A 15,916-nucleotide genomic window follows, 5' to 3' on the forward strand; every position below is an offset into this window, starting at 1 on the left:
AATGCCGTTAACCACTGTAGCCAGCATCCCCCATGTTAACCTATGGAGGAAGATAGCCTTACAATAGTGAAAACGGAAATGGTTGTAGTTCACTACCAGAGCATGTCACCTGCACCAGTACATGCTCTACCTTTCATATACACGGCACCCTGCCCAGGGGGGTACCTTGGGCCTTCCATAGGGGTGACTGATGTGCACGAAAAGGGAAGGGTTCGGCCTGGTCAGCGGGGATGCGGACCAGGAGGACATGGCAGTTCTAAACTGCCCGTAGGCGCTGCAGTGGCAGGCCCGAGACACCATTTTAGGGCTACTCCCGTGGGTGGCACAATCAGTGCTGCAGGCCCACTAGTAGCATTCGTCATCACCGGCCCTGGCACACCCAGTGCACTTTACTAGGGACTTCATGGTGATACAAATATGCCAAACATGGATATCCAATCATGATAACAATTTACATAGGGAGCACTTACACTCTGGCACTGATCAGCAGTGGCAGAGTGTCCAAAGCATCTAAACCAGCAAAAACGAATCCAGCACAGCATCAAAAAATACAGGAGGCAGAGGCAAAAAGATAGGGGTAATCACGCCAAAAGATGTCAGGTCTAACAGTAACAGTTCACTTTTTCAAAAAATGGTGCTCCAGGAAGAGACAGGGTTGGTTACCACAACCCCACATGCATCCCCCTAATCGGTGGAATATCTCTAAGAACAAATTATGTCCTTCCCAGCACACTATGGTCAATAATATATCACATGTAAGTAAGTATCCTTCTTAGTCGTAGGTCCCGGAGGCACAAATTCCAAGGTAATATAATTCCAAAGAAACAAAGTTCCAAAACAAAAAGATATGCTCAGCTTTATCCAGCAGGCACAGCTTCCAAGGTTTATTGGTTCCAAAGAAACAAAGCTCCAAATCATAAAAGATATGCGCAGCCAACATGTGTTTCGTCCTGTCAGTACAAGGCAATAGACTTCTTCAGGGCTGCAACCCAAATAATAATATATACGATATCAGACAATATTCAATGCCTACATTGTACATCAAAATTCAAGAGCCATTAGAAAAAGCTCAGAACAGGTATACACCCACAACCAGCCAATGTGCTCAAGATGGAATTATGAAAAAGAAGAAAAGAAAGCAGAAACAAGACCCCCAACCAGATGTCATCAGAATAAGTGTAACAGGGATCATCCCCATTAGCAAGCATGCGATTACATGAGGCCACTTCCAACCTAATCCAACTCTCGATATGCAATATTCCATCCAATTCCAAATTATAAACTCATAAAGATTCTTCTCCAAAAGAATCCAATGTACTCTGAAAACAATTTTTATATATATACAAATAAATAAAACCGTATAGGCATGTTTATAACCATAGCCAACTATTTATTCCATTCTAAGTAAGAGTACTACAGTACATCACATCACCACCCAGATGGGCCACTATCCAACACAGTAACTGTAATCAAAATTCAGTAACGGAATCAAATACCAACATAGAACGATGCTCTCCTTCAGTTAGGTTACTTTCTATAATATCTCCGAAAAAAATCTCGCACTCAGTATCAGAATGCCATCTAAAAATAACCAAGTATCCACATGTCAGTTACGAATTTGTGTGCTATTCTACCTGTATATTTCTCACTCGGACAATAATATAATACAATAATTTCATGAGTGATGTCACTGACCATGTCATGAGTGATGTAATATGTGACGTCATCAGCAGTGCATTACACGCGCAAGTTATAGTGAGTCCAACTAACTATAACGTGGAATTTCAATTGTTTTATGTCAGTAAAATTTGCAGCTAACTATAACTGGTGTGAAACCTATGGTTTTTTCAGTAAATGTAATAGTTTTTTTATATGCTAATTCCTAACTATAACTGGTGTGAAACCTATGGTTTTTTCAGTGAATTTCATAGGTTTTTTAAATGCTAATTCCTAACTATATATAAGGCCCCAAACCTGTTTTTTTCTTTGAAGTTCAAAATTTGGTTAATAGCAAATGTCTATAGCTATGAAATGTAATATTTTTGAAAATGAATATATCCTATATCTTATTTGTATTTTAAACAAATATTTTTTTTTTACACTGGAGCGCTCCCGGGGCGCGCCCCGATGAGCGCCCCGGAGAACGTAGTCATTTGAAGCGCCCCGGTGCGCGAACGGGGAAGCGTCCCGTTAGCGCCAATGTCGCGAACGAAAACATGATCGTGACGTATCGTGTAGCCGCGTCCGCGTGATACGCACGGCGTAAGCGCACCCGGAAGCACTCGAGCGAATACGATTGTGCAACGTAAACTTCCGTGGGCGCGTCGGTCATGTGATCTGAAAATAACACTTTTAATTGGTGCAGAACAGTTTTACTTTCATAATGATGAAATCCCTGGTCTTGTGACCTGAAAATAACACTTCTCATTCGTTCAGGCCTTTTTTTTCCAAATGATGAAAGACCCCACCTTTTTTCCTTATTCTGACTTTGTCCTTTGACTGAGGAAGACCTGTTTCAGTAATAGAGAGACAACTATTTTGTGCTTTCTAATGGCTACGGTAGCTGCAACAGCTGAAGCATCTGCACCACCACCACAACCACCAAGAGGACCACCACAACAGTACATTGGTGGTCTAGAAGAGAAGGAGGAGGAAGAGGAAGAGGAGGATAGGAGAAGATGGCTGCCTGAACAAAATACCCCATACAAGCCCAAGTCACACATTGTATGGGAGTTTTTTTCACTCCCAGAGGGCAAGAAAAAAGTGAATGCAGCCAAGGTAACTTACCTAATCTGTAAGGAACAACTCTCAAGGGGCAACCCAAACAAAAAGTATTCCTTTGGTAACAATACCATGATTCGACATATGATCCGTAAGCACCCTAACAACTATTCTCGTGCAGAGCTCAGGGAACTGGCCAGTAACCTCCCCCAGTCTTCAAGGAGCACCTCCAAAAGAAACGAACCCACTTCATCGGGACCAGAAACATCAGAGATGATGCCTTGTATTCAGCAACGATTTGCTGATTTTAAAATCACTTGTACTGAATGTGGCAAGCTTATCGCCTATGGTGAAAAGAGCATAAAGCTCATCGTCCTTGCTGGTGACAATCACAAGTGCCCCAAAAAGAAGTAATTATTTCCGTTTTTTGTTTTTTGCTCCAGTTGAGCCAGTTTCAATTCCCTTTTTTTTGTTTCTCCCCCTAAAAAAATACAAAAAAAATATAAAACTGTTTTGAAAAGCCAAAAAAGTACAAAATGTTCAAAAAACATTAAAAAAAAATATAAAACAACAAAAACAAGAAAAAAAACAGTTCTTTTTAGAACTACCTCCAATTTCTAAAAAAAGGCTTCATTTTTAAAAAACTCTATCATTCTTTTTTCCTCATTGTACGCTCCCCGGTCCGCTCCCCGGTGCGCGTACCGGGCGCTCCCCCAGCGCAAAACGAAAAAAAAAAAAAATGTTGCCCCTTTTATAGCCTCCACTTCAAACCTAGGGGGTCAGGGGAGGTCTACCCTGCCCCCTTATGGTCATTTCCCCCTTTGTTTTGGCCACCTCTTGTGTCTCGATCCTACCGAGACACAAGATGGCGGCCGCTCCGGACTGTTTTGAATGTTTACAGACACCCGAGAGCCAATCAGCTTTCCGTGCGCAAGTCGCGGGTCGCGCCCGGGGCGCTCCCCGGTGCGCGTACCGGGACGCTGCCATAGATATATATATTTTTTTTAACCTAAATTACTCAAAATCCACTGGAGCACATATCTTGAGACATAGCAAAGGCACATCGGGCTACCAGTCCCTACAATTTTGCCAAGTTTGGTGGAAATCCATTCAGCCGTTCAGGCTAAAAGTGAAGTCGACCGCCCTATGGAAATTAACATGGGGAAAACACGTTTTGGCCCCCCCTTTTATCTCGGCCCCCGCTTTACGAATCCCCTCCAAACTTTCAGGGAAGGAGCGGAGCGGGCCATTTTCTTTGAGAAATTCGCGAAGATTCGTCCACCTGCGCCAAAGTTATTCCCAATAGAATGTTGCAGATTTCCTATGGAAAGTAGATCCTAACTATAACTACCTATTGGCGACCGCCAGTAGGTAATATATATATATATATATATATATATATATATATATATATATATATATATATATATATATATATATATATATATATATATATATATATATATATATATATATATATATCCAAAGCACAGTTTGCCTGCAATGGAGGACCGACGAGCAAGGTAAGTTTTGACTTCAAATCTTTATTGGGAGCAGCAGCGAAATGGATGCAAATACAGCAACAGCATGTTCAAACCAGCCTTAGGAGTTTCGTGCATATCACTTCCTCAGAGGCACGGACTTCAAATAAAAGGCACAGCAGTTTGTTGGCTTTAACATAGCCTCTGAGGAAGTGATATGCACGAAACGCGTAAGGCTAGACTGAACATGCTGTTGCTGTATTTGCATCCATTTCGCTGCTGCTCCCAATAAAGATTTGAAGCCAAAACTTACCTTGCTCGTGGGTCCTCCATTGCAGGCATACTGTGCTTTGGATCTTTGCAGCCTGCCTGAGCTGCGGAGTCAGCCCTGGCGCCGTGTCAGCCCACCAATAGAGCTGCTTTACAACGCCACCGACATTGGGAGCAAGGGGCTTTTGTTGGAAGGTAATGACAGCTACGTTGTGAGATGTTTTGCAGCAAACCCCACTGTGGTTTTATTATCGACTGAGACTCTTAAAGGCACACAACTCACTGAAGGAAGAGATGGCACTACAGATACGATCAGGCCACCGGGGTGGCCGCGCCCACTGAGGTGGGGGCTTAATTGCTATGTTAAAGCCAACAAACTGCTGTGCCTTTGATTTGAAGTCCGTGCCTTTTGAGGAAGTGATATGCACGAAACGCGTCAGGCTGGACTGAACATGCTGTCGCTGTATTTGCATCCATTTCGCTGCTGCTCCCAATAAAGATTTGAAGCCAAAACTTACCTTGCTCGTGGGTCCTCCATAGCAGGCAAACTGTCGTTTGGATGTTTGCGGCCTGCCGGAGCCGCGGAGTCAGCCGTCGGGCTGTGTCAGCCCACCAACGGAGACGCATTACAACACCACCAACATTGGGAGCAAGGGGCTTTTGTTGGAAGGTAATGCCATCTACGTTGTGAGGTGTTTTGCAGCAAACCCTACTGTGGTTTAATTATCGACTAGGACTCTTAAAGGCACACAACTCACTGAAGGAAGAGTTGGCACTACAGATCCCATCAGGCCACCGGGGTGGCCGCGCCCACTGAGGCGGGGGCTTAATTGCTATGTTAAAGCCAACAAACTGCTATGCCTTTGATTTGAAGTCCGTGCCTCTGAGGAAGTGATATGCACGAAACGCGTCAGGCTGGACTGAACATGCTGTTGCTGTATTAGCATCCATTTCGCTGCTGCTCCCAATAAAGATTTGAAGCCAAAACTTACCTTGCTCGTGGGTCCTCCATTGTAGGCAAACTGTCGTTTGGATGTTTGCGGCCTGCCGGAGCCGCGGAGTCAGCCGTCGGGCTGTGTCAGCCCACCAACGGAGACGCATTACAACACCACCAACATTGCCGTGTTTGAATTCGTTTAAAACCCAGTCTCGCTCCTGCTGGCTCTTGTCACCATGAATACCCATTGCCGGCCATCCATCTCTCCTCATTTTTCTGGTAAGCTCATCACACCGTCGTTTGGTTTCCGTAAAAATGATGGTCTTGTTCTCCTTCTCGCTCATAATTTCCTCCATCAACCTCAGAAGCTTCTCATCCTTTTCGTTATCTGCGCACACATCCACGATCTGAAGAATATTATCTTTTGCACTCAATTCCAGAGCACCGATGTTGATGTGAATGTAATCTTTCAAGAAGTCCTCTGCAAGTTGTCTAACTTCTCTTGGCCAAGTCGCACTCCACATTAAGGTCTGTCGATCAGGTCTAATCTGGTCCACGATTTTCCGAATCTGAGGCTCAAATCCCATGTCAAGCATTCTGTCGGCCTCGTCAAGCACGAGATAAGTGCATCTTTTGAGATTGGTTTTGCTCAAATCCCCATGTCAAGCATTCTGTCGGCCTCGTCAAGCACGAGATAAGTGCATCTTTTGAGATTGGTTTTGCCCACTTCTAGAAAGCTCCAATTCTGATTGCTACAGATGTTGCATCGAGAGGTTTAGATGTGGAAGATGTGAAATTTGTCATCAATTATGACTACCCTAATTCATCAGAGGACTATATCCACCGAATTGGGAGAACTGCCCGCAGTAGCAAAACTGGTACAGCTTACACCTTTTTTACACCCAACAACACAAAGCAAGCCCATGACCTAATTGCTGTTCTACGAGAGGCTAATCAGCAAATCAACCCCAAGTTGCTGCAACTGGTTGAAGGAGGTCGTTTCCGAGGTGGAAGAGGCATGAGGGATGATCGACGTGAAAGATATTCAACAGGCAGAAGGGGTGGTGGCTTCAGTAGTAATATTAGGGATAGGGAAAACTTAAATCGTGGATTTAGCAGCAGTGGACCAAAAAGAGACTTCAACTCAAAACCTCAGAATGGTTTTGGTGCTCCAAACTACGCAAATGGCAATAGCTTTGGGAATGGCTTTGGAGCAAATAGTGTGCAAGGTGGTTTCCGGCCTGCTAATCAAACCGGCACATATCAGAATGGATTTGGCAACCAGCAATTCGGAAATATGCTTAATGGCATGAACCACCAGCAGCAGCCTGGCATGAATCCGCAACTGGGAATGAACCAGCAGCCTGGAATGAACCAGCTGGAAATGAACCAACAAGCTGGCATGAACCAGCCACCTACCATGAACCAACAAGCGGGCATGAACCAGCAGCCTGCAATGAACCCGCAAGCTGGTATGAACCAGCAGCCAGGAATGAACCAGCAATACAGTTACGCTACCCCAGCTGCACCTGCTCAGGCACCAACATCCACACCTGCTCCATCTCTGATAGGTTATCCAATGCCAGCAGGATACACCCAGTAACAAATGTCACGTTTTCAATTGCTCTTTATATTGTGTGTTCAGAAGACAGGATAGTTATTTAAGAAGCCTTCAAGGAAATGCAGAAACTACTGCAGTGCAGCAGTAATTAAGGTGCACTTCATTATTTAAGTTGACTTTATCTACATTACATTCCTGGAACAATTTTAGTTTTCTTTTTGTACTAGAAAATGCAGACTGTGTTTTCACAAAGTAAATGTACAGTGATTTTAAGTACTGTAATGAGGCAGCGCATGGCCTTAAATAAAACTTTCACTTGGAAAAAAAACAAAAAAAAAAAAAACACCACCAACATTGGGAGCAAGGGGCTTTTGTTGGAAGGTACTGACAGCTACGTTGTGATGTGTTTTGTAGCAAACCCCACTGTGGTTTTATTATCGACTGAGTCTCTTAAAGGCACACAACTCACTGAAGGAAAAGATGGCACTACAGATACCATCAGGCCACCGGGGAGGCCGCGCACACTGAGGCGGTGGCTTAATTGCTTTGTTAAAGCCAAAAACTGCTGTGCCTTTGATTTGAAGTCTGTGCCTCTGAGGAAGTGATATGCACGAAACGCGTAAGGCTGGACTGAACATGCTGTTGCTGTATTTGCATCCATTTTGCTGCTGCTCCCAATAAAGATTTGAAGCCAAAACTTACCTTGCTCGTGGGTCCTCCATTGCAGGCAAACTGTGCTTTGGATGTTTGCGGCCTGCCTGAGCTGCGGAGTCAGCCCTAGGGCTGTGTCAGCCCACCAACGGAGACACTTTACAACGCCACCAACATTGGGAGCAAGGGGCTTTTGTTGGAAGGTAATGACAGCTACGTTGTGAGGTGTTTTAAAGCAAACCCCACTGTGGTTTTATTATCGACTGAGACTCTAAAGGCACACGACTCACTGAAGGAAGAGATGGCACTACAGATCCCATCAGGCCACTGGGGTGGCCGGGCCCACTGAGGTGGGGGCTTAATTGCTATGTTAAAGCCAACAAACTGCTGTGCCTTTGATTTGAAGTCCGTGCCTCTGAGGAAGTGATATGCACGAAACGCGTCAGGCTGGACTGAACATGCTGTTGCTGTATTTGTATCCATTTCGCTGCTGCTCCCAATAAAGATTTGAAGCCAAAACTTACCTTGCTCGTGGGTCCTCCATTGCAGGCAAACTGTGCTTTGGATGTTTGCGGCCTGCCTGAGCCGCGTAGTCAGCCCTGGGGCTGTGTCAGCCCACCAACGGAGACGCTTTACAACGCCACCGACATTGGGAGCAAGGGGCTTTTGTTGGAAGGTAATGACAGCTACGTTGTGAGGTGTTTTGCAGCAAACCCCACTGTGGTTTTATTATCGACTGAGACTCTTAAAGGCACACAACTGACTGAAGGAAGAGATGGCACTACAGATACCATCAGGCCACCGGGGTGGCCGCGCCCACTGAGGTGGGGGCTTAATTGCTATGTTAAAGCCAACAAACTGCTGTGCCTTTGATTTGAAGTCCGTGCCTCTGAGGAAGTGATATGCACTAAGTATGGGCAAAATCAAATTCGCAATCCGCAAAATCAGCGAATTTGTGCGAATTTGCGGATTTTCGTTTTTTTGCATGTTCGCAGGGTTTTTTGCGTGTTCGCGGGGTTTTTTCCGTGTTCGTGGGGCTTTTTGCGTGTTCGCGGGCCGCTTGTATGGCGAAGGTACATATGCGGTCGTGTATGGGCACAGCACCCTCTGGTTTACCACTGCCACCCTCTGGTTCACACCTGACACCCTCTGGTTCACCCCTGCCACCCTCTGGTTCACCACTGTCACCCTCTGGTTCAGCACTGCCACTCTCTGGTTCACCCCTGCCACCCTCTGGTTCAGCACTGTCACCCTCTGGTTCACCACTGCCACCCTCTGGTTCACGACTGCCACCCTCTGGTTCATCACAGCACCTCTGGTTCACCACTGCCACCCTCTGGTTAACCACTGTCACCCTCTGGTTCAGCACTGCCACCCTCTGGTTCACCACTGCCACCCTCTGGTTCACCCCTGCCACCCTCTGGTTCACCACTGCCACCCTCTGGTTCATCACAGCACCCTCTGGTTCACCCCTGCCACCCTCTGGTTCAGCACTGTCACCCTCTGGTTCACCACTGCCGCCCTCTGGTTCACGACTGCCACCCATGGTTCATCACAGCACCTCTGGTTCACCACTGCCACCCTCTGGTTAACCACTGTCACCCTCTGGTTCAGCACTGCCACCCTCTGGTTCACCACTGCCACTCTCTGGTTCACCACTGCCACCATCTGGTTCATCACTGCCACCCTCTGGTTCACCCCTGCCACCCTCTGGTTCACCCCTGCCACCTTCTGGTTCAGCACTGCCACCTTCTGGTTCAGCACTGCCACCCTCTGGTTCAGCACTGTCACCCTCTGGTTCACCCCTGCCACCCTCTGGTTCATCACTGTCACCCTCTGGTTCATCACTGCCACCCTCTGGTTCACCACTGCCACCCTCTAACGAGACCTATTATGACGCAGCGGGAGCACAAAAGATGCGCCATGGTGCTGGGTATTAACAATGTGACGATTCTGAGAGATGCAACGAAGTATTATCCCGGTGCACTCAAGTTTCTTAAGTTCTCAACTCAGTTAATTCATTTCATAAAAAGGCGCTCTAGTCGTCACACGTAGTCTAAACGTGCCTTAAAATATCCAAGAATGTTGAGGATAGAACACGCTATCCTCGAGGCTGAGCACCAAATATACAAAGAAAACAAGTTTCTATTCAAAGTTCATTGGTTTTATTTGCTTCATCCAAATATTGCGATTCATAAATTCTGTCCATTTAAATGCATGATTCTGACCAACATAATTCAATTCTTATGTAGACATGTCATGATGCAATTTTCCAATGTTTCAATACACCCAATGCATTTCGGGTCCATACCAACATGACCCTTCGTCAGGGGTCTGGATTTCACTGAATCCCCAGCGTGCACCGACTCTGTCCCAAGAGGTGTTTTTCGGCCGAGTTCAGACTCTTCCGGTATTTGGGGACTCCTCTCTCGCTATGATATGTTAGCGAGAGAGGAGTCCCCAAATACCGGAAGAGTCTGAACTCGGCCGAAAAACGCCTCTTGGGACAGAGTCGGTGCACGCTGGGGATTCAGTGAAATCCAGACCCCTGACGAAGGGTCATGTTGGTATGGACCCGAAATGCATTGGGTGTATTGAAACATTGGAAAATTGCATCATGACATGTCTACATAAGAATTGAATTATGTTGGTCAGAATCATGCATTTAAACGGACAGAATTTATGAATCGCAATATTTGGATGAAGCAAATAAAACCAATGAACTTTGAATAGAAACTTGTTTTCTTTGTATATTTGGTGCTCAGCCTCGAGGATAGCGTGTTCTATCCTCAACATTCTTGGATTCTGAGAGATGCATCACGTTGTAAAGCCCTGCACCATCAGGAGGCGTTCTGGCGAAGGGGAGGGCGTTCCTGCACAGGAACGCCTCCTAAAAGTGGCTGAGTGAAATCTACAAGATTTCACTCAGTCACTTTTAGGCCAATGCTGCGTCAAAACCCTGCGCCTGCTTGAAGCAGGCGCAAGGCTTGATGCAGCATTGGGGAGATAGGGCCCCCCAGAGCATTGCTGGAGCTGCGTCGCAAGTGCGACGCAGCTCCAGCAATGCGCTGCTTTTACGGCACAGATGCGTGACGCACTGTGCTGTTTTTGCCACATGGTGCGCCGCATTGTAAATGCGGCGCACCATGGGTGGCGGAGCTGCGGCGCACAATAACTGGCGCATCCCTGGGGATGCACCAGTTATTGTAAATCTGCCCCTATACATTTAGCCAACGAGGGAGCACTTACTGATTAGACCAGTGGTCCCCAAACTTTTTTCGGCGGGGGCCACATCAACTTTCCTTTCTGTGATGGGGGGCCGGGGTCAGTCTTTTAACAGGAAATGATATGGGCCAATGTGACAACCAGTATTATTGTGGAGATGATAATGACATTTTTTTTGTAGCTGCCCTTGCTGGGCCTTTGCGCCACCTGTTGGTTTGCAAAAAAAGTAATAGAAAGTCTTCTCGTGTTTATTTGAAGTACCACAGATACTCCTTTTATTTTATAGATATAGATTCGAAAATAAAACACAATCTGATGATAATTTTTTTGCCACACAGTGAAATAACATTAATACAGAATAATTGTAATAAACAGGCTGACTTTAGGGTGGTCCTGGAAGCATGCAGGCCCTTCAGGAATGGCAGATAAAAATAACACAAGCAGCCCATCAGCAGATGACATGCTGCAGTCTCATTTTGTATGTGACATCACTGTTCAAGAAACATGTTGCCTATAAAAAGAGCATTACTATACTGACATTTTTTCATATTCATAGTTACTGAAATCAGCAGGCTTACCATATCAGTGTGAGCTGTGGGCTTGCTTCTGACTGGTGAGGAGATTGATGTCAGGTTCCATTCCAGTTACAGCCAGTCTCAGAGACTGATGCAGGTGTTGATCTGAGAGTCTTGATCTTGTCGGATTTTTTATCAGCTTCATGCATGCAAAAGTTTGCTCACAGATATATGTGCTCCCAAAATTTGTGGACATCTTCACAGCGTGCTGTCTGATGTTGGGGTAGGTCTCGTTTGGGAGGGAAGCATAGTACTCTATGAGGCAGTTGGGCTTGAATACGTCTTTCAGCACATCACAGGTCTGCAACTCAGTCAGTTCAAATTGAAGAGAAGGCATGGTGCCATTAATGTCGGCAGCAAAAGGGTTCTGGAATATGCACATTTCTTTAACGTGGGCATGAAGCTCATGGAACCGCATACTGAACTCTGCTCTCAGCGTTTCCAGTACGTCCTTGCACTTCTTGGTTGGAAACGGGACCGGTGGCTCCTCAGCTGAGAGGCTCCGAGGAGCAGGGAGATGGGTGATGTCTTGTTTTTGCATTTGTCCAACAAGCAGTGCCATTTTAAACTCAAATGCTTTGACGTGGGAATACATGTCACTGATTAATTTTCCCTTGCCTTCGAGCTGTAAATTGAGGCCGTTTAACATTTCTGTCACATCTGTTAAAAAGGCAAGGTTCCATTTCCATTCTGTGTCTATCAGATCTGGGACAGTTTTTCCCTTTGTCAGGAGAAAGGGGTTGATTTTGGGTAGCAGCTCGTAGAAGCGCTTCAAAATTCTACCCCGGCTTAACTATCTGACTTCAGCGTGGTAAAGCATGACTCCATGGGCAGACTCCAGCTCGGATAGAAAAGCTTGGAACTGCCTGTGTTTTAGTCCGTTTGCTCTGATAAAGATTATGCAAGACACAACCACCTTCATGACAGATTCCCACTTCAGAACTTTGCAGCACAGTGCTTGCTGGTGAATCAGGAAGTAGACTTGTAGTGGGGGGTGAGACCTTGTTCCTACATTTCTCTTTTTATGCCCCCGCGACGCACCAAGCATATTCGAAGCACCGTCCGTTGTGATGCTAGCCAGCTTAGCCCAGTCTAAATCCAACTCTTCCATTGTTTGGCGTACTTTACAAAAAATATCCTCTCCTGTCGTAGTATCAGTAAGACTTTGTAGAGCTGCCAGCTCCTCAGACACTTCAAAAGTTGAATTAACTCCCCGAATAAAAATCAGCAGTTGTGCTGTGTCCTGCACATCATTGCTCTCATCCATTGCCAATGCAAAACACTCAAAATCTTTAGCTTTCTCTTTGAGCTGGATATGTACATTATGTCCCATTTCTTCAATTCGCCTGGTAACTGTAGATGCGGACAGACTCACCGCGTTCAGGGCATCTTTCTTGTTCAAACACACCTCCTCCGCGACAGCGTTCAAACACTTCTTGACAAACTCCTTATCACTGAACGACTTTCCACAGCTTGCAATCAGTTTAGCTACCTTGAAGTTGGCCCGAACGGATGATAGGTTCGCCTGTGTTTGGCGTAGCATTGTACTCTGCTGGGCGGCAAATCCATTTTGTAGCTTAGCCACCTTGTCTCTCCTCACTTGGCCCAGCAAGCTAGCATACTGCCCTCCATGGCAGGTTTCATAGTGTTGGCGGATATTAAATTCTTTAAACACCGCCACTGTCTTTTTGCAGATTAAACAAACTGCCTTTTCCTTGCACTGGACAAAAAAATAGTCATCTGTCCACTGCTGTTTAAAAACTCTGCACTCTGAATCTATTTTCCGTTTCCCCAACAGTTTCGACATTTTGTTGTCTGTCTTTCTTCCGTTCTTCTCGGGCTGGTAGGGGAAGTAAGGGAGACCTGATTACAATGGGCACAGATATAGCCCTCTTTATGTTTACATCTTGTGCACATGCGGTTAACAGTGTTTACCTTGAGCTTAGGAACACCCAGTGAGTAGAAGTCATCTATAGTGGTTAGTTAGAAAACAGTGCTCCTGTGTAGAAATGAAAAAAGATAAGCGCCCCAGCGCGTAATCAAAGCACTCCAGCGCGGTGTCCAAGGTATTCACATAAGTGCCCCAGCACTTTGTCACAAACTGAAAGTAAAGAGCTCCAGCGTGGTGCCAAAACAAACCACAAGTAAAGCGCTCCAACGCGGTGCCAAAACAAACTCAGGATAGAGCCCCAACGCGGTGCCCAAGCAAACAACCAAAACCCCAAGTAAAGCGCTCCAGCGTGGTGTCAAAACAAATCCAGAATAGCGCTCTAGCGCAGTGTCAAAACAAACACAAAATAGCGATGCTGCGCGGTGTCATGGTACCTCAGTATAGGTCGCGAACACATGGCCTCAGAAAACACGGTTCTTACTTGCGTAGAAGCAGGCAAAGGACAGGCATCAATCCAAAGCTCTGTGTTGGCGGGAACTTCTGTGTTAAGCGATTTCCCCCAGAAGCGCTGTGAGACGCCCGGCGGTTTAGGGTCGCCTGGAACTGGACCACCAACCACCTGCTACCTGGAAGTGAGGAATATGTGTATCTGCATGAGACAAGAAGCAAATGATTGTTTGGGATCGTTAAGGGGGCCACTCCAGTTTATTAGACGGGCCGGATGTGGCCCGGGGGCCGTAGTTTGGGGACCCCTAGATTAGACAGTAGAAAGTACTCCAGTTGAATAGAGGTATTGCACAAAAAGGTGGCATCTTCGTAGACAAACACGCAAGGCGGGATTCATTCTGCCCCCTGTTAGACTCGTTTTTTGTGCCCTTCTGCCCTCTGTTAGACTCGTTTTTCCCTTGTTTTTCTGCCCTTCTGCTCTCTGTTAGACTTGTTTTTCCCTAGTTTTTCTGCCCTTCTGCCCCCTGTTAGACTCGTTTTTTGTGCCCTTCTGCCCTCTGTTAGACTCATTTTTCCCTTGTTTTTCTGCCCTTCTGTCCTCTGTTAGCCTGGTTTTTTGTGCCCTTCTGCCCTCTGTTAGAGTTAGACTCGTTTTTCCCTTGTTTTTCTGCCCTTCTGCCCTTTGTTAGACTGCTTTTTGTGCCTTTCTGCCCTCTGCATCACCACATCATCACTCAGCGCTACCCCAGCATTACTCAGCACCACCATATTATCACTCAGCACCACCACATTATCACTCAGAACCACCACAGCACCACTCAGCACCACCACAGCATCACTCAGCACCACCACAGCATCACTCAGCACCACCACAGCACCACTCAGCACCACCACAGCATCACTCAGCACCACCACAGCACCACTCAGCACCACCACAGCACCACTCAGCGCCAAAACAGCACCACTCAGCCCCACCACACCATCACTCAGCACCAACACAGCATCACTCAGCACCACCACATTATCACTCAGCACCACCACAGCACCACTCAGCACCACCACAGCATTACTCAGCACCACCACAGCACCAATCAGCACCACCACAGCACCACTCAGCCCCACCACACCATCATTCAGCACCACCACAGCATCACTCAGCACCACCACATTATCCCTCAGCACCACCACAGCACCACTCAGCACCACCACAGCATCACTCAGCACCATCACAGCACCACTCAGCACCACCCCAGCACCACCACAGCATCACTCAGCACGACCACAGCATCACTCAGCACCACCACAGCACCACTCAGCACCACCACAGCATCACTCAGCACCACCACAGCACCACTCAGCACCACCACAGCACCACTCAGCGCCAAACCAGCACCACTCAGCCCCACCACACCATCACTCAGCACCACCACAGCATCACTCAGCACCACCACATTATCACTCAGCACCACCACAGCACCACTCAGCACCACCACACCATCACTCAGCACCACCACAGCATCACTCAGCACCATCCCAGTATCACTCAACACCACCACAGCACCACTCAGCATCACCACAGCACCACTCAGCACCACCATAGCACCACTTAGCGCCACCCCAGCATCAATCTGCAGACCATTCAACAACAACTGGTTCAAATATGTTCTCTCAATGTTTCAAACTTTATTACAAATGTCACAAAAAGATGTTAATATTTCACTTCTGTTCTTGGATTTTCGTCACAATAAAATACACTGAACATAATCTTCAGAAAAGTTATTTACAAAAATTTAAGCTATTGCCATTATAAATTAAAATCACTTTTATTTAAGTATTAATTATTTAAAAAAATTAAAAGCCATTGTAATTTGTAATATCAATACAGCTAAGTCACGTAAATACAAAACATGTTGCATTACAAATGCTATAAGGTGTCACATTTGCGAAAGTTATAACTATTGGCATTGTAAATGACAAAGATATTAATTTAGCTATTTTCAAAACCAACACATAAATAAAAAAAAATGTCATTTACAAGACCAATAGCTCAAACTTTCCTAATACGAGACCTATTGCATTGCAAATGCTTGTTTTTATATCTGTCAGTGCTTCCTGTTGAGGTTTAATTTTCGTGACAGGCGCCTCATTGCCTACTTG

General features: G+C 46.1%; 1 protein-coding gene across 1 annotated transcript; it reads right to left on the reverse strand.

The window, feature by feature from the left end:
- Positions 1-11,428: 11,428 nt before the first annotated feature.
- Positions 11,429-12,070, reverse strand: LOC147688934 (general transcription factor II-I repeat domain-containing protein 2B-like). Its single transcript, XM_086939845.1, has one exon. It carries the CDS (start codon positions 12,068-12,070, stop codon positions 11,429-11,431), a length of 642 nt encoding a protein of 213 aa, XP_086795971.1.
- Positions 12,071-15,916: the final 3,846 nt, after the last annotated feature.

Source organism: Lissotriton vulgaris, chromosome 10 (assembly GCF_964263255.1).
Source record: "Lissotriton vulgaris chromosome 10, aLisVul1.2, whole genome shotgun sequence".
In the NCBI taxonomy this organism is placed as follows: Eukaryota; Metazoa; Chordata; class Amphibia; order Caudata; family Salamandridae; genus Lissotriton; species Lissotriton vulgaris.